Here is a 20,614-nt window from a genome sequence, read left to right on the forward strand (position 1 = left end):
TAAAGAAATCTGTCATTATATACTCACAACTAGAGGAATATATAAATTTTATTTAATTTAAATTTTATTTCTTAATTAATTTGATCTTGTATATCATTAATTTTCATTCAAATTTTGTCTGCATTAATTTATTTAAATAATTTTTACCTTTTTTAATTAATTTATAATATAATTAATTAAAAATAATTTATTTAATTATTTTCATATATAAATTAATGATACTTTTATAATTATTTTCTTTAAAGTATAGTAAAACTATTTTATTCATAAAAACAATTTAAATTTTATTAATCTAACTAGTCAAATCATTTGGATTATATTAGTCGTTCTTAATATGATGTTTTAAAATCACTGCTTAAATATTTTTCTTTCAAAAGTTCCTCTTGAATTTTTTTATTGAAATAATTATTAGAAAAAGTGATTTTTAGGAGAGTTTTTAAAATATTATTTTTTTATAAGTCTTTCTAGAAATATTATCTCTTTAAAATATTTTTCAGAAATTTTTTTTTTAATTTTTTCTTTTAAAATAAAAAAAAAGTTGAGAAAAAATTTAAACATTTTTTTTGAGTAAAAAAAATTATCTCATTGTTTATGACAGAATTACGTGGGCATGTTTAAAGTTTTATATATTTTAATTTGCAATAATTAACTAATGAAAAAAAATTAATAAAATAGATATTAAAACATTAATTAATTAATATTAAAAAGTATAAATCCAGTAATGATTATGACATAACTTGAGAGTAATTTGCCAAAAGTTACGAAGCAAAACTATATTTGTACTCATAAAATTTTCATTGTTTATGAAGACATTTCTCATCATCTTTGTAATATAACTTTTATTTTTTAATTATTTTTAATTGTAATTACGTTTTCAATGTAATTATATTTTTTATTTATTTTTGAGATTTTATAACTAAAAAAATATAATTATTTAACTAAAATAAAAAAATAATCTAATACATGAAGTAAATAAAAATATTATTATGAAGACTTAAAAAATAATTTTAAAATTTTCAAGAAAAAATTATATTAATTATATAAAAAGTATATGTTTGAGTGAAAGCTAACCATATATATTTTTTATAATATTATTGTAATTAATGAGTGAAATTATTTTGTGTGAAAAGTGTTATAATATAATATATTTTAGTAAAAATAGTGAAAAAAAAATTAAAAATTTTAAATCTAATATTTTTTAAATAAGGTATTATTATCTAATTAAACTTAATTTAGTAATTGAAAATACATTCTTCACTTAGTAACCTCATATTTGAGTCACTCCACAATTACATATTAAAAACGCATTATTATTAATTAAAACGTTAGAATAATATTATTCATAAAAAAATGAAAAAAAAAAAGAAGAAATTCGCGCTCACATGTATTCTGGGTCCTCGTCTCACGGAAGCGCGCTGTGTTCTTTCCTTGCTTCTCAGAGTTGCCTGTTATAGAATTTTCTCGGAATCACTGTCGCTTTCCCGTGCAATGCCAATTTTCTCGGGAAAATGACGGAAAATTCTGAAGCATGATAATGTTCATATTCTCAAAATGAGGGGCTCCTTTTGTGTGGACGAATCTAATGCCCCATCAACCTCCAGCTCGCATCCTCGCATTCGTCCTCAGCCTACCTCTTCCCGCCGTCACAGGTCTTCCATCGCAAAATCTCCTAATTTGAATAAAATTCTGGACGTTCTATTAATTTTCAATCAATTTATCTCTTGTTTCTTTTTTGGCGTGTGCTTCAATTTCGATTTGATTTTTGTTATTTGATAATAATTGTATCGTGTTTCTCCGATTCTGCTTTCGATAATTCGGTCATTGGTTTTTCCAGTGGTAATAATGTGTGTCGACTGCTGGCACGAAGCGAGACTTGCCCTCGAGCAAAGCATGCGTCGAAAAAGTTGTGGGGCGAATGCTCTGATCAGCGTCTGGATTCCTTTGAGCTCAGGTCTGAATCAGCCCGAGATACCAGGCGCAATCTCGTTTCGTGGTAACTTTGTGTAAACTTTATAACAGCTTCCTTGTTGTCTGTTTTTAGGAATTGTTTATTGTCTCTTTATGTAATAGTTTAAATTTTGAATTTTTGTTTTATTTAGGGTAGAGGCAGAATCGTTGCTGCATGTATCAGCCAAATATTGTCGGCTGTTACCTCTTCCAAGATCAACCATAGCTGCAGCCTTCAGCTCTGATGGGAAGACCCTTGTTTCTACGCAGTGAGTTCCTTTCTTTTTGTTTTCTGTTTTGTCTTTATTTTCCAGATATCAAGATGTTATGCATTAGATTTAGTGGAGATAAGCTTATGATTTGATTCGTTTCCTCTGCCAAACTGCTGCTTTTGTCTGTTTGTGCAGTGGGGATCATACCGTAAAGATTATTGATTGCCAAACTGGGAAATGCTTGAAAGTCTTGAGTGGTCATTGGAGGACACCTTGGGTAGTAACTAGCATTAACTGCACTTTTTTGTGTTATCGTGTTTTTTAAATCTCAGATTGTAAATGTTTTGGCCATGACTTTGTATCTGAACACCTACTTCCGAAATGATGAGACAGTTTCCGGCATGATGTTCTTTTTTGTTTCAATTATTGTTACACTAAGTGCATGTTTGATGAACTCCAATTGAGCATAATGGAGTGTATGAGAAGAAATTCAAATTCTTAATTTTTTGCTCTATCTCTATTGTATTTCCATTCCATTACAATTTACAACATTCCATTGCCGTTTTGCCTAACATGCTTTCTAAACATTGGTATGGCGTGTTATCATATGGAGCCTTTTTCACAAAAATGTTCTGTTAGCAAATATACCACTCCAGTCATTGGTTGTACTTTTTAGATGGTTGAATTTCATTTTTGTTCTTGGTGGTACCGAAAAATTTATTATCTTATTGATGGGTTTCTGCTTACCCTGTATCCTGCTATAATTTCATTTTGATCAAACCTTTTTGTACACAAGCTTTTGAATGCCACAACTCCCTATTTGCAAAGTGTGGCATCTATTTTATTACTTTTCTCCATTTGTTGTGCATATGATGCATACTTTAAGGGCAATGTACAGATAAAGAGTAATGGAAAATGAAACTATATACTACTAAAATTGAAAACCAGGCATAGTAATGTGGAAACTTTATTTTCTTAGTTAAAAAAAATTAAAGGAAAATATGGAAAAGGATAAATTTGGATTCTAAAATAGTAAACAGAATGTTCAGGAATTATTAAAGCTGTTAATGAAATAGCTTTGGAAAAAATGTGTAACTAGGTAAGGTGTTGTCATGAGTAGGAATGAGAGTGAAAATAAAATGAGAAATTAAAATGAACAGTGTCTGAGCAAGGAGGAGCTATTGGGCTTCAAGTTGAAGTCATGGTGAGAATAGGATTGTCAGATGGGTCAAAGATGAATGAATGTTCAAGTTCTGACTTCTGATAAGTTTTTGACAGCAAATTTTGGGGATTTTAAAGAGGAAAAGAGGAAAGAGACTATGAGTGCAAGTTTACTATAATTTGGTGCATTTGGGTAGAGGAGAATGCTAAGATCTTTAGGGAAAAAGTTCTTCCTGTGAAATTATTATATGATGAGAGTCCTCTAATTTCAGTAATCCCTTTGTGCTGGTCAATGGCTTTTTTGCTAGGAGGTGCATCATTCTTTTGGTTCATATGAAGCAGAATTGTTTTCTTAGATTTCTTATATCTTTCTCCATATTCCTACTCTGAAGTGCTCCTTCTAATAGTCAGCTTACATATTAGTATCAATTGAAACTGTTGTTGTAGTTGGACATCATACATATGGAAATTTTGGTCCACTAATTTTCATGGAATTTTCAAATATTACCAAGAAAACCCTAGTTCTAAATTTGGTAGATCCAGTAAGGAGTTTTCCGTGCAAGGGATTTGACACCATTTGAATTTGTGGATCTAGTAATTTTAAGTTATCTGATGAAAGTTGATGCCTGCTGGTGTACATTATGGTTATGCTTTTGACTGCTCCATTATCTCTAGTATGGCAATATAAAAATAGAGGGGAGACATCCTTACCAGCTATTGTGCTAATGACACGACGTTCACTTCGTGCCATGCATTTTCACCCTCACGGTGCTTCATTTCTCTTAACAGCAGAGGTGAAACGTCTTTGTTGCATCAGTTACGATTGACTTTACTACGCCACAATGTATATGTAATGTTTTGCTAGTAATAATTTACTTAGTTTACAATGTTGTGCATCTAATATTTCATTGGTTTGTAGGTAAGTAAATGACCTCGATTCATCTGATTCCTCAATGACACTTGCAACTTCTCCAGGGTACCTGCACTATCCTCCTCCAGCTGTATATTTGGCAGATGCTCATCATGGTGGCTGTCTTTGTTTAGGGGATGAACTGCCTTTATTGTCCTTGCCTGCCCTTATATGGCCTTCATTTGCTAGAGATGTTGTTAGTATACCTCAGCAGCAAACTGATGGAGGTGTTAGTTCAAGTCATGTGCAACGAAGACTTGATCCTTCCACTTCTGTGCAGCTTGTGACATATCCAATTCCATCAGGGCAGTATGAACTGCTGTAGTCTCCCATTGAACCTAATGGCTCATCTCCTATGCCAGAAGAAACTCGGACTGATTCTTTCATGGGTGACATGGATAATGAAGCTCCCCAATTTGCGATGGATAATGCTGAGACTGCTGAAGTGCAGACTGTCGAGAGAAATGATTCCATCCCACCCTTTGGTGATCAACTATGCTGGGAAGTTCCTTTCTTGCATGGGTGGTTAGTTGGCCAGAGCCAAATGGGGTGCTATGCAATGGGTTCCCTTAGTGGTGTGGCTCATGAAAATTTAAGAGCATTTGGTGAAACAGAAAATTACTCATCATCACCTGTAATTCCAATCAGTATTGGCCTATCTAGGGGCAATGAGAGATTCAATCTGTGTTAAAGATCTTCACGATCCCAAACAACATCTGCAACTGAGTCTGGTGAAAGTATTGCTTTTGATAGCGTCGGAAGGAATGAAAATGTTGCTCTGCCTGTTGCTAGCAGAATCCAATCTGAACTTGCTACCTTTCTGGCTGCAGCTGCTGCATCAGAGTTACCTTGCACTGTCAAGTTAAGAATTTGGCCATATGATGCAAAAGATCCCTTTGCCCCTCTAGATGCCCAGCTATGTTGCCTAACTATACCACATGCTGCACTTTGCAGGCATAACCCTTCTATTCTTTTAAATTCTTTGCAATGTGCAATTCAAGTCCTTCTAAAAAATTGCTATTGGCTTATCTGTATTTTCTAGGTATATGATTCATGATTTCATTATCTAAACTTAATTTCATTATCATATGAAAAAACAGAATCAAAGAACTTAATTTCATTATCTAAACTTAACTTCAACCATCCGGCTTTAATCCTATGACTAACATCCTCCTCACATCCCCCATCTACTTGAAGGACTGAGCCTAGATATTTAAAGTGATTACTTTAGAACAGTACCACTCCATTTAAACTAACTCCTTCCCTATCACCAGTTTGGCCTTCACTGAACTGGAGACGTGCCACGGGAGTTTTATGTGATCGTAAGATTCCCAATAAATTAAAAGGAAAATTTTACCGTACAGCCATACGACCGGCTATGTTATATGGTAGTGAGTGTTGGGCACTGAAAGAGTCATATGCATTTAAGTTAAGAGTTGTAGAGATGAGAATGTTAAGGTGGATGAGTGGCCATACTAGACTAGATAAAGTCCGTAACGAAAGTATTTGAGAAAAGGTAGGAGTGGTGCCAATTGAAGATAAGTTGAGAGAATGGAGATTAAGGTGGTTTGGTCATGTGAAGCGTAGACATACGGAGTCTCCAGTTAGACAAGTAGAGCACATTAGGTTAGAGGATAGAAAGAAAAAAAGAGGTAGACCTAAATTGACTTGGAGGAGAGTAGTACAACATGACTTAGAAGTATTACACATTTCTGAGGATTTAACCCAAAATCGTTCAGAGTGGAAAAAGCGAATCCATATAGCCAACCCCAAATTTTTGGGATAAAGGCTTAGTTGAGTTGAGTTGAGTATGAAAAAACAGAATCAAGATTAAAACAATTGCCTTCCATGAATATTTGTGAGCTTTTCAGATTTCCTAATTGTAATGCTGTGGTATCACAAACTGCATCTTTCTGAGCTATTACATGTTAGAATATGCATGCAGTGAAATGGGTGCCCATTTTTCGCCTTGTGGGAGATTTTTAGCAGCTTGTGTTGCATGCATGCTACCTCATCCGGAAGCTGATCCTGGCTTACAAGGGCAGGTGCTCCATGATAATGCAGGTGCTGCAACATCTTTAGCCCATCAAGTTGTGTATGAGCTTCGGATATATTCCCTTGAGAATGCAACATAATGCTTAAACACATTATAAATCTTAATTCTTTGCATATATATCTCTTTGTTTTATTCTTATGGAATATTATCCATAAATCTAGATTTGGTTTGGTGCTTGCATCCCGGGCTATAAGAGCTGCTTGCTGTTTAACTTGAATTCAGGTCAGTTACTTTTAGAAGGTCAACCCTTCATCTAGACTGGGGTGCTAAACATTAGTGTACCATATATGTCTGTGTGTGTATTTTCCTTCTTTCCATTTTCTTCTTCCAAATTTTAGATGTTTCTGGAATTGTGTAATAATTAATAACTATATAGTTATATTATCAAGGGATATGATATCTAATGGAATAGTTGTTCAAAACTGCAAACGCAATTTATTTGAATGTTGATTGAATTTCACCAACAACATTGTGTAATTGGTGCGATACTCCTTCACTGAATGATCTCTGTTCCTTTTATAGGATCTATAATTATCATATTCTGTTTCACTTGGTTTTTTATTCTTGTTACTTGGACTTGGATAAGGGTAGGTATCTGGGGATTGGACTCTCATATTTTCCAATGTTTTTGTAGATTTTCCCACTCATATAAAATCCTAAATTTTATGAACTAATGTCTGAATATACTTATCTGACATGGATAGTTGGATACTTTATGGTAAATTGAAGAGTTGAAGTAACTGTTGTCCTACACAATAACTGTGATTCAGTGATTGTCCTGCTACTGTTAGTTAATGGATAATCTTTCATAACATTTTTCCAACAGTTATGATAAGAAAACTACTTAATATGTAATAACCAAGTGAATGGGTTTCTTACCAAATTGAGGAATTGGGGGTGGAGGACAGGAGGGAAAAAAAAAAAGAAAAAAAAGATGCACATTTGGTCCATTTTCCACGGTGGTCAAAAGGCCTTATCTCTCGAGTGGTCTTTCCCTCAGATTCCATGGTCTTACACGTGCTCATTTCCACTCCTTTGTTGGTGGCCTAGAAACCATAAAAAACTTAATTGCTATTCCAGTCTGGAGTCAGTAGTTCTAACTTACAAGATGGTCAATTAATTTTAGCCTCTGCTTGATTCAATGGATGTGGAAAAGTTTAGAGGACGACCATTTTATGGAATAGTGGACCCTGAAATTTAATGCTACTCTTATGCATAAGCATGTATTTGTTGAATTTGATTGGAGCCATATAGTATTTAATTGCAGAAGTTAACTTCGACTTGCTTTTAGATGAAGTTGTAGTTAGTAGGTTCATGCACGTTTGAAATAGGCATAATATCAATCTAAAGCCTAATTGTAATACTTTGCTTGCTTTGATAAACTTTTCTTTTTCTTTTTTTGTAGTTCTCTCCCGCATCAGAGCACTTCTGCTTGCCTATGGTCATCGCCACAGTTCACTTCTAAAATGTTGTCATTGACAGGGAGACAACAGTACCCATTTACACTATTCTTGACGTATAAGTTCATTTTTATAATTGTTACGTTTATAATCTAGTTTAGTTACTTTGTGAATTCTGCTTTCCTGGAGAAAAGTGCATTGTTAATATTTTTTTTATTTGTATCATAGTTATTAAACCCGAACCGTACCGGCCGGTTGAACCAGTGAATCAGTGAACTGGCCCTCAAACCGATCTGAGTTTATAATTGAACTAGATAAGGAAACAATCCGGCATGACTTGGTCGACCTAGCGGTTGAACAAGTAAACCGGCGATACAGGGTTGACCCGGGCAATTCAATTATTCAATAAAATCTCTATTTTTTTATTTTTTTTATTTTTTATATAGAAAATTGAACTTAAAACCTCATAAAAATTATTAATATATACTTAATATTTCATAAATATTAAAAAAATTATACATTTATAGAAATTTTTATACATTACCTGAATACTTTTATGTAAAATTTAAAAATACTATTAAAATTTATTAAACATAACTTAATAAATGTTAAAATTTTATTTTAAATAATTAAAATTTATTTAATTATATCTTTTTATATTAATAGGTGTTATATTTAATTAATTTAGATATTTAATTAATAGGTGTTATATTTAATTAATTTAGATATTTAATTAATTTTTAATGACTCACTGGTTGAACCATATCCACCGAATCAATCGACCTAATTCAGAATCCCTTCACCAATACTTATTTGTTTAATAATACTGATTTGTATTGTTAAATGCACTAGAAGATGGGGACTATGTGATAAAAAGGCAGACTAGCATCAGACTTTGACAGTGTAAATGAAGTAATATATTTTTAAAAAATTATATTTTGTAAAAGTATCTTTTGAAATATAAATTATTTTGAAGGAATAAGGTACTGCATTGGTCTTACAGTGTGCAAACATAGAACTATTAAACTAGGATGCTGAGTGTTGGGAAAACAGCAGCACAATTAAAAACAAAACCAGATAATAGGATGCTTGTAAATTTGGTGATGGCACCTAAGTGTTAGAGCCTTTGAGGTTGTCCAAGATGATGGGGGACTTTTGAAATATAACATTGCTGTGAGGTGGGATGGGATATAATATATATATAAAAAAAAAGAAAATCAATTTTTAATATTTTTTATCAGGTCTACCGAGTTTCTGATATGGAACTTGTAAGAGTTCTTCCTAGTGCAGAAGATGAGGTCAAGGTCGCATGCTTTCATCCCTCAGTTGGAGGTGGGCTTGTTTATGGAACTAAGGTATGCAATTTGCAGAGAAATTCTGCTTTTTAAAATCCTGCAATTACTGTCTTGAACTTAAATGTTGAATGTTGTAAAATGCAGGAAGGGAAGCTTAGGATCCTCCAATATGATACTTCTCATGCTACAAATTGTCTTGACGAGCACATGCTTGAGGTAGAAGCAGTGACAAATGTATGGTCACTTCTCACTTCCCATAATAGCTGCATTTATTTTTGCTAGAAAATGTCTATTATTGGAATGAGGATTTTTTTTTTTTTTTTTATATTCATTGGGAGGCCTAAAGTATTTGGACCACACAATGGGGAGGTAGCCCTCCCTCTTTGCCCATTCTCTATCCCATCCCATCCTTTTTTTATCTCTAACAATGTTTGAGTATCACCTTGCTTTTGTGCTTTGATGACTTATGTTACTCTTGTTCTATTGTAGGTTCCAACGTACGTGTTAGAATGCTAATTACTAGTGCTCAAGAGCCATGTGAGTTTACTTAAATGTTTATGTTTCCTTATTGTTATAATATGGTGTGCTATTGCAATATAATGATTATTTCAATTACTTGAGATGCTTTTGATCTATGTACTACCGCAAACAAATTCTTTCTTAGGTTGCGAAATTTAGGGGTGTGCAGTTCTGAACCCAACCAAACAAAAAAAAATTGAAAAACCAAAATTTATTTATGAGAAATTGAACTAAACTGAATCAAACCGACATAAATCGATTTGGTTCAGTCGATTAGTGTCCTCTTCCAATCCCTCATTTTTCTTTCTCAGCCATTCACGTGAATAGTATTCTGTATACCCCAAATGGCTAAACATCACATAAGCTTTAATTCAATTGATTAGCACCAATTTGAGCTCAAATTTTAGAGAATTTGAAGAAGCAAAAATAAAAAATTTCAAAAAATAATAGTGTAAAAAACACATAGAATTGAAGGCAGAATCGAAAATCACAAAAATAAAAATCTCAATTTGGCTCCTTGATTAGAATCCAAACAGACAAGAAATCCACAAGCATATCTCTATGAACAAAATCCATAAGAAAATAAATTAAAATCACAGAAACTACAAATTTTCAAGCATGTCTCCCATTAATCAATTATTAAATTTTCAAGTCAAAAAATCGGTTTTGATTTTGTTCATTCTCCGATGTTAAACAAAAAAAAGAGATGGACCTGTTAAATTTTGAGCAATAGCTTAAAGATGGTGCAAGGGGAAGCTGGTGTTCAACAGTTCATCTTCCAATGCTCACGCAGTTCTTGTCATACCTTATCCCTCTATAAGGCATAACATTAGGGTTGGCCACGGTTCAGGAACCGCCGGTTACGGTTCCTGAACCGCCGGTTCAGGTTCAATGAAATTATGAACCTAAACCAAACCGTCATGGGATGGTTCGGAAGACGGTTCTTGAACCGCCGGTTCCGGTTCGAGCCCCGGTTTAAAACGGTTTAGAGGACAGTTCGAAAAATGACAATTCAAGACGGTTTGAAAGCGGTTTAGGGGCGGTTTAAGAGCAACTTAAAGGAAAAAATTATAGAAAAATTTTATTAATTTAGAATTTAAGTTATATTTGTAAAAATATTTTAATTTTTCTTAGAAATCTTTCAATCAAAATAAAATAAGAAAAATAAAAATAAAAATAACTTATTTTTAAGAAAAATTTAATAAGCAAAGACTTGAACTTATTAAAAAACTAGAGATAAAACTAATTTGAAAAAAAAAAAGAAAAATGTGCATAAACTTAATTTTACCTATGTATCTCTTTAGGATTTAGAGGAATCAAAATTTTCAGTTATAAGGTGAGAGAAGGGAAATTGAGGTGGTTTGGTCATATGAAGAATAGACATAGGAAAGCTTCAATTAGACAAGTAGAGCATATTGGGTTGAGGATAGAATGAAAATAATAGGTAGACCTAAATCGACTTGGAAGAGAATAGTACAACATGACCTAGAAGTATTACACATTTCCGAGGATTTAACCCAAAATCGTTTAGAGTGGAGAAAGAATCCATATAGCCGACCCCAATAAATTTTTGGGATAAAAGCTTAGTTGAATTGAGTATTATTTGCCATTTTTAAAAAAATTATATGATAATTAATAATTAAAAAAATATAAAAGAAAAAAAATCAAAATAGAGGGTATTGAAAATTTTATTGAAGATATAAAATAATAACAGAGTAATTGAGATAGTATTAAAAATTTAAGCGAGTATAAAAATAATAAAGTAAGGGAATTGTGAAAGTACTGAGAATTAAAAGGAGTGTAGAAAATAATTATTTAGAAAATTTGAGATAAATTGAAAGAGTATTAAGAATTAAAGAGAGTGTAGAGAATTAATGAATTAATGATATATATATATATATATATATATATATATATATATATATATATATATATAAATGAATTAGGAGTAGAATGAAGTATTTATTAAATTTTTTGTATTTAAATCGCCGGTTTGGTCCGGTTCGAAATCTTCGGTTCAATCCGGTTCGGAATCGCCGGTTCACGGTTTCTAAAAATTATGAACCTGAACCAAACCGTAGAAGGACGGTTTCGGTCCGGTTTGAAGCGGTTCCGGTTTTGACCGGTTTCGGTCCGGTTTTGACCGAACCGATTCTGGTTCGGTTCCGGTTCGAAACCGAACCGTGGCCACCCTTACATAACATGATCCCGTAGTATATCTAATGAATTACTGAACTTCATCTACCGATAACCCATTAAATACACTATAAGGGATTTTAAAATAATTTTCTTACTTTTTGAAGGTGATGAGCATTTCCAGCATGTATTAAAAACGTTTAATTGAAGTTTAAAAGTTAGGTAAAAATTTTGACCATTTTTATTTTTTCGCAAATTTTATAAAAATTTCGACAGAGTGCTGGCTGTAATTGAGAAAAACAAAAATTTTTGACCTGTAGAAAACACTTTCAAATATTTCACTTCATCAAAATCAACCACCAATACAACTCAATTCACCACAAATTTACTCCATCTCTACAATTCAATGCAAATTTTCATAATTCATAAATCTCAACTCAAATATTTTCAAAAATAATATTGAATAATTTCATTTACATTCCATTAAAGAAAAATTGATTTACATTCATCAGTCTAAATTTACATTAGAAAATCCAAAATATTTTATTACAAGTTTTGTACAACTGCTCAAGACCAATTTACAATATGTACCTACAATCATATACATCAAAATAAATATGTACAGTAAGGGTATAATGTTATACCCGACAAAATCTCAAAAGCAGTGCTGTAGTCCTCAGCAGCTCACTCGGCTGCCCTACTAGTCTCTTTACCTGCGATAGCAATAAAAAGCTATCGCTGAGTACAATGACTCAGTGGTGCACAACATACTAAAAATACTAATTTATATATAAATTAAATCACACTTATCCAAATATGGTACTGAAAATGATACACAGATACAAAACACAATTTAAAATTTTAGTCAAATAATTTTTCGCTTCAGAAGTCACAAATCAAATTTTATAAAAATACACAGTCATATCATGCCATTAATGTATTGTTCATCTCAATAGCCAGAGGCTTATGAGGAATACAAAGGTTAAATAGCTCAAATCTATGGGTACCCATTCAAATTTCTTCCTCTACTAGCACAAACCTCAACACTTCAGCCAGAGAGGGAATACAAAACTAATTTCTCCCACTAATCAAGCTAGTGAGGCATTCAAATATGTGGTCATGACACTGTGGTTTCAAAACTATCTTAACAATTTTCTAAACATTACTTTGCAATTCAAACGCACACAATTTATTTTTCCAATAGTTTATATTAAAAGCATATTGTTCCTTTCAATAATAATTTCAATACAAAAAAATCACAATTTAATATCACAATTCATTCAAAACAATTTGCAGAAGAAAATTTACAGAAATTTCTATGTTGTGCACAAACCTCGTGCGAATCGCCTCTAGGCCTTGACTCGATGTTTCATTTCCTTTCTCCATATTCTTCTCAACTGAAACACACAATTTGCAGTATTTCAGTATCACAACTTATAATAAATCCAATAAATAAATTCATGTCTACTTAATTCTAATCTTAATATGCTTACAATCATGTTCTTAAAAATTTACATTTCGTGGTTATTATTTAAGTCAAAATATTGACTTTCTCATACTTAATATGTATGTGAATTCCAATTACACCCACATACCACATTTTGGGTGCCTAATTTATTGGTTTTGGTTGCCATTTAAATTTCTAAGTCTCCTAAGAGAAATTTCAATTTTTTAGTTTTAGTCCCCTGTGTTGCACTGTTCCATTGGTCTAGTTATTGTGGAAATTTGGCTAAGTGTTCTTCATCAAAGTTGTTCCTTATTGTCTTATCTTTAATTTCCTTTTTGAATCACTTCATTTGGAGTTTTTTAGCCCAAGATATGGTCATTTTTCTAAGATTAGCTGGATCGGTGTTACCCAGAATTTCTGGGCACCTAATTGGTTCTGGCAATTTTGGACCACTAATTTTGGGTGACAATTTCACTTGGTTATGGGCAGAATTTGAGCTGGTGTTTTTCATAAAAGTTGTAGTGTTATGTCATACCTTTTCAATGCCACAAAAATCAGGTCATTTGGACCTGTCTAGACCAAGTTGTGGCCTAATGAATTATTCATTTGGTCATTTTGGTACAGTTACAGTGCACAATATTCGCGTTTGACCTAATTATTCACTATTTTAATGTCATTTTCTGGGCATGATTTATACATGAAAATTGTGTCATTATGTGTCTATTTTCATTTCCAATTAGCCTCATACCAATTGGATTGGTAAAATTTCAGTTTTGGTCCCTCAAAGGGACCTAGGTGAAAGTGCCAGATTGGGACCCCTAACCAATCCGAATTGATTTTCAATTATACCAATTCCAACACATCACAAATGGTCCCAATTGACCATTTCTAACATCAATTAATGTTATTTGCATCAATTAACCATTTTTCACAATTTTTCTCCCAATTTAAGCATTCAAGAACCCTAATTTACACAATCCATTCAACTCATGAAATTAAAGTGCATTTCCTTAATCTACATACTTAATTCAACCTAATTAAGACTTCAATTTCATCAAATTCAAGAAATTTCTATCTCCTTATATGCTGGCCGAAAATCTCATTTAGTCCCCCATAATGGTTTTGTTTGCATTTTCACTTTAATTCTAAGTGTATGGAATCATAAACACATAAATCAAACTAAAAATTTCAATTTAAATCACTAACCTCTTCTTTGGAATTCAATTTTCAATTTCCTTCACTTTTCTCCTTTCTTTCCTTTTTCAAATTCCTTCTCAAGTTGAGATAGCAAGGTTTTATAGAGAATTTTGGGGGAAATTAGGGTTAAGTGCATAGGAATCAAGCTTGAGATCAGCTTTAATGGAGGAAATGCATTGAGTGAGAGAGTGAGGGAGTTTGGCCGAAGATGAGGGTGGAGAAGAGAGTGATTTTTCTTTAATTTTTATGCCTTTTTATGTTTTATTAAGTCACATTTGACTTAGTCAAAATTTGGGTAATTTAAATTTTATTTATGATGTCATGATGAGGTCACAACATGGTGTAATAAGTTCCATTTTCATTCTTTTTCTTTTTTCCTAAATTTTTTTTAATAGTTCTTTAATTTAATTTTCATTTCTCCAATTTTATTGAACAGTTAGGTCAGGAGTTACCCCCAGGTGTGAATTGACCAAATTGCCTCTCGCCGGTTTGACCTAGTTCGCAAGTAATTCAATATTTCTTTCGGATCCTTGACCTAATTTTTTGACCTATTTATCAACTCTTTTCTGTGATTTTCTCTTTTTCACTAGGTTCGCAATAGTTCTTAGGACCGCGGCGTCACATTTTCCGGTTCAAAAGTAGGGTTAGGACTGACCTCGCAGTCACTTCCCGGTAAGGTCACCCATCGCTGTGACCCTCGGCTCATTTAACTTTTTATGCTTTGTTTTTCTTGTTTATACTTAACTATCTGGTAATCACTATTTATTTTCATTCAGGGCTTTTCTAGATGTCTTAAATATGGTTCTCATCTCCTTAATTGTCCGGACTGACACTGATCACCGAAACAGTGTAATATACCAGGCTATGCATATAAGGCTGTTGCAGTTCTGCCTAATGAGGCATCGAGGGAGTGGATGGTGAGGCGATTCTGAGATGGTGGCAAGGTCCTTGGTTGCAGGCCATGGATGATGGTGGTGATTGGCATGGTGAGATGCTACGCTTTGTGCAATGGTGCTGAGGCTGCGAGGGGTATTGCAGGTGAGAGAGGCAGAGCTCTCATAGTTTTTGGGTTTTATTCCCTTCAGGGGAATTTTGGATGAGATTCAAGTGGGCCTTGTGTGTGTGGCTAACAATGAAGGGGTATTGGAGACGGGGGAGATATGACGGTGGAGAAGAAAAAGAGAAGAGAAAAAGAAGAAATGGGGAAAGAGAAATATGAGGCGGTTGTAGAAGAAAGAAAAGAGAATAGATTGGTTGGGTTGGATGTGTTTATGGTGTGAAATGAATGGTTGGGATTTAGAGATTTAATCCAATGGTCTTGGTCCGGTTTGGTTATTGTGGTTTTTTATGCTGAAAATTGAATTGAATTGAATAGACCAAATTTTCTAAAAGTCAAAACCAAAGTGAGTAACTTAATAAATCAAATCAAATTTCTGAATTAGGGGTTGTTTGGTTTGAATAGCGCTCATCCCAGGGAAATTTTTGGATATTTGACTGGTTTGATTTTTAGAGATAGTTGATTGTTGGTTTCCTCAATGATCTCACACGCGCACGCACACAAAGAGAAATGGTTTGTCCTAAAACACTGCATTCTGAGGTGTCAAGTGACTCTTTCCAGCAACCTAGATTTCTTGACCCATCATTCACTTGATCAATCCGAAAGGCTCAATTGCATGATTGGTTATAATTTTTCATAATGAAATTTGCTTAATTGAATGATATACTATGTCAAGTTGTACTTGTGTGGTACAAGTTAAACCACCAGATAATTATTTATCAAAAAATTGTCTCATACAATTATTTTAATTTCACTGCGTGATTGATACAAATTCTCATTGGTAATGCTTTCATGCATCCAGGTGAAATTCCATTTTGCCTGTGATTTTTTATATTCTTGCTGAAAGTTGGCTGTGCCTCTTCAACTAATCCTAACACCTCATGTTGATTGTGTTTTAATCCTTGGAAGTTGTATTGGAACTAATAATGAATTTATATTTCTATTTTATGTTTATGGAAGAATGTTGTACCGTCAGTGCACTGACGGATTTGTGTGCGTTGCATTATCTTACACTCTATTTAGATGGAGAGAAAACAAGAAAATTTTTAGATGAAAATAATCTTATTTTTCATTCATTTTATGCCTGGTTGAAAAGAAAATGGAGAAAGGAAATTTTGAAAGGAAAATAAATTTTAGAGCTCACTTCCATTCTCTCTGAATTGAGAGGAAAAGGAAGGAAAATGTTAAAAATTACAAATATATCTCTATATTTTAAGGTTTTTTTTTCTTTTTGTGAAAACTTAGGGATCAAATTATAATTTTATTATTTAAAAATAGCTTTTCTTTCAATTTTTTTTTTTTAAAAGCATCGACCGTTCTGATTATGATGGAGGGTGAAAGTTTGGCATATTCCTTGGTAATTAAGAACTGAATAAGGAAACCTGACAGACTAGCGGCAAAGTTTGAGGCATTAGAATTAAGAGGTGCATTTTTTAGAAGAATATGGAACACTAATTCATTGATGTTTGAGGGGAAATAAATCGATTCGAACACGTATAAAATTAAGACATCAAGGAATGTTACCTGTTGATGGATATACATGAACTGCCAATCGATCCACAAATTCCAATCATGCAACGTTGAATAATGCAGAAAAAATGGAGAAGACTATTCCATTGCCCACTTTGATTTTGAATTGTGCATAGAGACTTGAATTAGAAACCAACATGCAAACCAAGTTAATGTTAAAAGGGAAAAATTACTATTTGCTGGGGCATTTACATGATGAATGTGCCGCAAGGCCAGCATTTCACTTATTTTGTTAGAAAATAATATAGCTGGCTAACAGTTTAAAAATTGCATACATGCTAAATACTGAGCATATTAACTACGTATTTTTTTTGACTTTTTTCAAATGACTGTGGAAACCTGACTAAATTGAACGCAATTTCGTTAAAGTCTCACTTAAATTAAATAATTAATGTAACTGAAAATTATATTAAATTGTTGAAAATTATAAACAAGACTTGGAAAATAAATGCGAAGCTTAGTAAATAAAAAGACGAATAAAATTAAAGATAAATAAACTGTCAAAGTCTGTTGTTACTTGATTGATTAAGTGGTCGGACTTTTTCACGTTGCAGCATATCTAACTCTTATAGCTTTTTTTGCATGTATCTGGAAGACTCTTGGAAGGCACTCTGCCACGTTTTGCAATTATATGCCCACTTCTTGGAATTGCTTAGAACCACTACAAACTGTCATGCAGGTATTTGAAAAGCTCCTGAAAGACTTTATAACACATTTTGTCATATTCTACATTTGGAACTGCTTTGAACCACTACAAACTACTGTCAACTTCCTTATCTCAGATAATCATCCAGTAACCACCATTAATTCACTTATTAATTATCTCAAGCTATAAATTAATTAAAGTAATAAAATTAAATTAAATAATATTAACCACTACAAACTGTCGTGCAGATATCTAAAAAGCTCCTGAAAGACTTTATAACACATTTTGTCATATTTTACGATTACCTGCAATTATCTGCCCACTCCTTGGAACTGCTTTAAACCGCTATAAATTACTCTCAATTTCCTTATCTCAGATAATCATCCAGTAACCACCATTAATTCACTTACTAATTATCTCAAGCCACAAATTAATTAAACTAATAAAATAAAATTAAATTAATTGATTTCATAAAAAATTAAATTAATTAATCATTAGGCTTAAAAAAATTAATAAATAAAAATAATATTTTTAGTGAAAACAATAGTTTATATTATTAAAATACATCCTTTATATGATGAAGAGCGAAATTATAAAGTTTTTTTTTAATTTTTAATTTTTATTTTATTTGTGAGTCAACTCTTTCCCCTCTCTGGGATTTGATTTGTGTGCAAGAAAATTGCTGCTCCTACTGTTTTGGTTGAAATTTTAGGTTTTAGGTAGCAAAGGGGACAAAGAAAGCAAAGAGATATTAGGAGAGAGAGAGAGAGAGAGAGAGAGAGAGAGAGAGAGAGGCAAGGTCTAAAAGAGGGATAGCGTGGTGAGATAAAGAACGAGGAGTTTTCAATGGTGCCAAAAGGAAGAAGAGAGATACCTTATACTTGGAAGAGAGAATTTGAAATATAATACTTGAATTATATATATATATATATTTGAGTAGGGAGATTAGAGAATGTTATAATTTAGCCTTGCCAGATAAATAATATGTTTTTATTCATTAGAGCAAACTAAGTTTTAGGTTATATTTTATTCAATTTATTAAAATCATGAATACATATTAAACTTATAAATATGAAAAGCATGTTATTTGAGTGCTAATTTAAAATAATATATAAAATGATGGTATTTTAAATCAACTTTAAAAGTTTTTAATAAATAAAATAATGTTATTTAAAATTTATAATTTATTAATAATTTATACTAAAATTAATCAAATGTTACTGTCCAAAAATAGCATAAGGGTGTTTTAAAAATGGCTAACTGTAAATTGAATTCAATTTGAACAATAAGTTATAAACAGTAGAGTTTGCAAACTTCAAAACAGGAACAAATTGAAAAAATAAAATGTCTTCTTATGCCTCTCACAATTAATTAATTTTAGAGTTATGCGTTATCATCAATTTAGTTGATGTTTTTTAAATATTTGATAATTACTTTTAAAGTGAAATAAATTATTATCAATTTAATTTATCCTCTTAAACATTTGACAATTATTCTTAAAGTCAAATAAATCGTTATCTGTAACACCCTTCAACGGATTACAGTGTAATCGAGCAAGACATGCTACATTCGATGTTAAAGTACCCTATCTTATCTTACTTTATTCTTTTAATCATTTTCAATTTATTATCTTTTCATATCAATTATTTTTCGACAGAGAAATTAATGGAGCTTCCCCTATTTTATTAATATTTGACATGTTTCACTATTTACCTGTTTGAAAATTTCAGTAATATTTTAAAATAAAAATCTCATCATTTCATGCATCATCTATATATTTCAATTTCGTATTCAAATATATACAATTTCATTCATATCCATTTTCATACATTTCCATTCATGCTCGATTCATATATGAAAATTTTTAATTTTCATTAATTTACATGATATACAATTTAATCACATATGAACTAATCGATTTATTAATTTACATGACATACCTATTAATTACATTTTCATAATCTACATTACAATAATATAACTAAGTATTTTATACAACATACAAATTATGACCTATATGGGCCCTATCTACATGCATTGCTGAGGATGTGACAATCTTGAATACTTTAGACACTTTTGCAAATCAGAACTCCAAAATCTCTGTTTAATATTCACTGGGCTTTACCTTTAGTATCTGCGCGAAGAAACAAATCCATCGCTCTAAACATTGCTGCTTAGTTGTGCAATAATATAACAAAAAAATAATATATAAAATACAGATGGAAATAAAACATGGTTCAGATAATTTAGATTTAATTCTGCTTCAATAAGATTTCTAAAATTTAATATCCTTTTTTTTTTCATAATTTAGTCCTCTTTGAAGGTACTTAGTTCATAAGGTTACAGTAAGAATATACAATATACTAATATTCTAATTGTATTATTCTTAACTTAATATTATTATAAAAAGTACATTTGCAACATTTATTTAAATTATATTTTTATTATTAATTTTTTTGTATCATTTAATTCAATACCTTATAGGTTATCTTAAATCATTTCACAATAATTAAAGTTCTCAGTGTATTCAATAATAGATTTTTTTTTTATCATCAGTCCAGTTCATTTCAATTATGTCTAGCATTTTATTAATCGTTTTCTTTGATGACTTTAAGCCTCATTTCATTGTAATCATTCTTGTTCTTTATCTTGATATTTAATTTTTTTTACTTCCTTTAACAATCAATTCAATTACATTTATACTTTTTCATATCCAAGTAACCTATACAGATTGACTGGACTGGATAAATGGATAAACTAGCATTGGGTACCAAGTACCTCAGGCCGTCACACCATCGGTCATAATGTGTCTCCCGGTGTGCAGACAAAATGGCTAATAAGCCATAAAAGCAATAAGGTATAAAGCCAAGTATAACATCATAATCAGTATCGCCATAGGCTATCATATCATAGAATGGCATGAAGCCATACGCAGTACTGCTATCAAAACTCTATTGGCATGCCAACCTATCTAAACCAATCATACTAGGCCTACTATGGTATATTACAAAGTTATTTCTTGAATATTTGCACTTAACATATAATGTTACTATTCATTTGGTCATTTAAGTCAAAATATTGACTTTCTCATATATAATGTT

At 31.8% G+C, this 20,614-nt stretch overlaps 1 protein-coding gene and 1 long non-coding RNA gene across 2 annotated transcripts; both read left to right on the forward strand.

The window, feature by feature from the left end:
* The first annotated feature begins 1,353 nt into the window (after nucleotides 1-1,353).
* LOC110642513 (uncharacterized) lies at nucleotides 1,354-9,596 on the forward strand. The gene is given in 14 exon segments (XM_058145230.1): nucleotides 1,354-1,649; nucleotides 1,835-1,993; nucleotides 2,100-2,216; nucleotides 2,355-2,500; nucleotides 3,858-4,121; nucleotides 4,245-5,184; nucleotides 6,176-6,361; nucleotides 6,448-6,508; nucleotides 7,692-7,710; nucleotides 7,713-7,752; nucleotides 7,754-7,802; nucleotides 8,928-9,041; nucleotides 9,126-9,215; nucleotides 9,471-9,596. Coding segments are annotated over 14 exon segments (2,310 nt in total). The 5' UTR covers nucleotides 1,354-1,551; the 3' UTR covers nucleotides 9,498-9,596.
* Nucleotides 9,597-14,802: 5,206 nt separating this feature from the next.
* Nucleotides 14,803-16,291, forward strand: LOC131179166 (uncharacterized). The gene is made up of 2 exons (XR_009148153.1): nucleotides 14,803-14,952; nucleotides 15,057-16,291. It is a non-coding gene; the product is annotated as an uncharacterized LOC131179166 (long non-coding RNA).
* Nucleotides 16,292-20,614: the final 4,323 nt, after the last annotated feature.

The sequence above is a fragment of the Hevea brasiliensis genome, chromosome 4 (genome assembly GCF_030052815.1).
Source record: "Hevea brasiliensis isolate MT/VB/25A 57/8 chromosome 4, ASM3005281v1, whole genome shotgun sequence".
Taxonomy (NCBI): domain Eukaryota; kingdom Viridiplantae; phylum Streptophyta; class Magnoliopsida; order Malpighiales; family Euphorbiaceae; genus Hevea; species Hevea brasiliensis.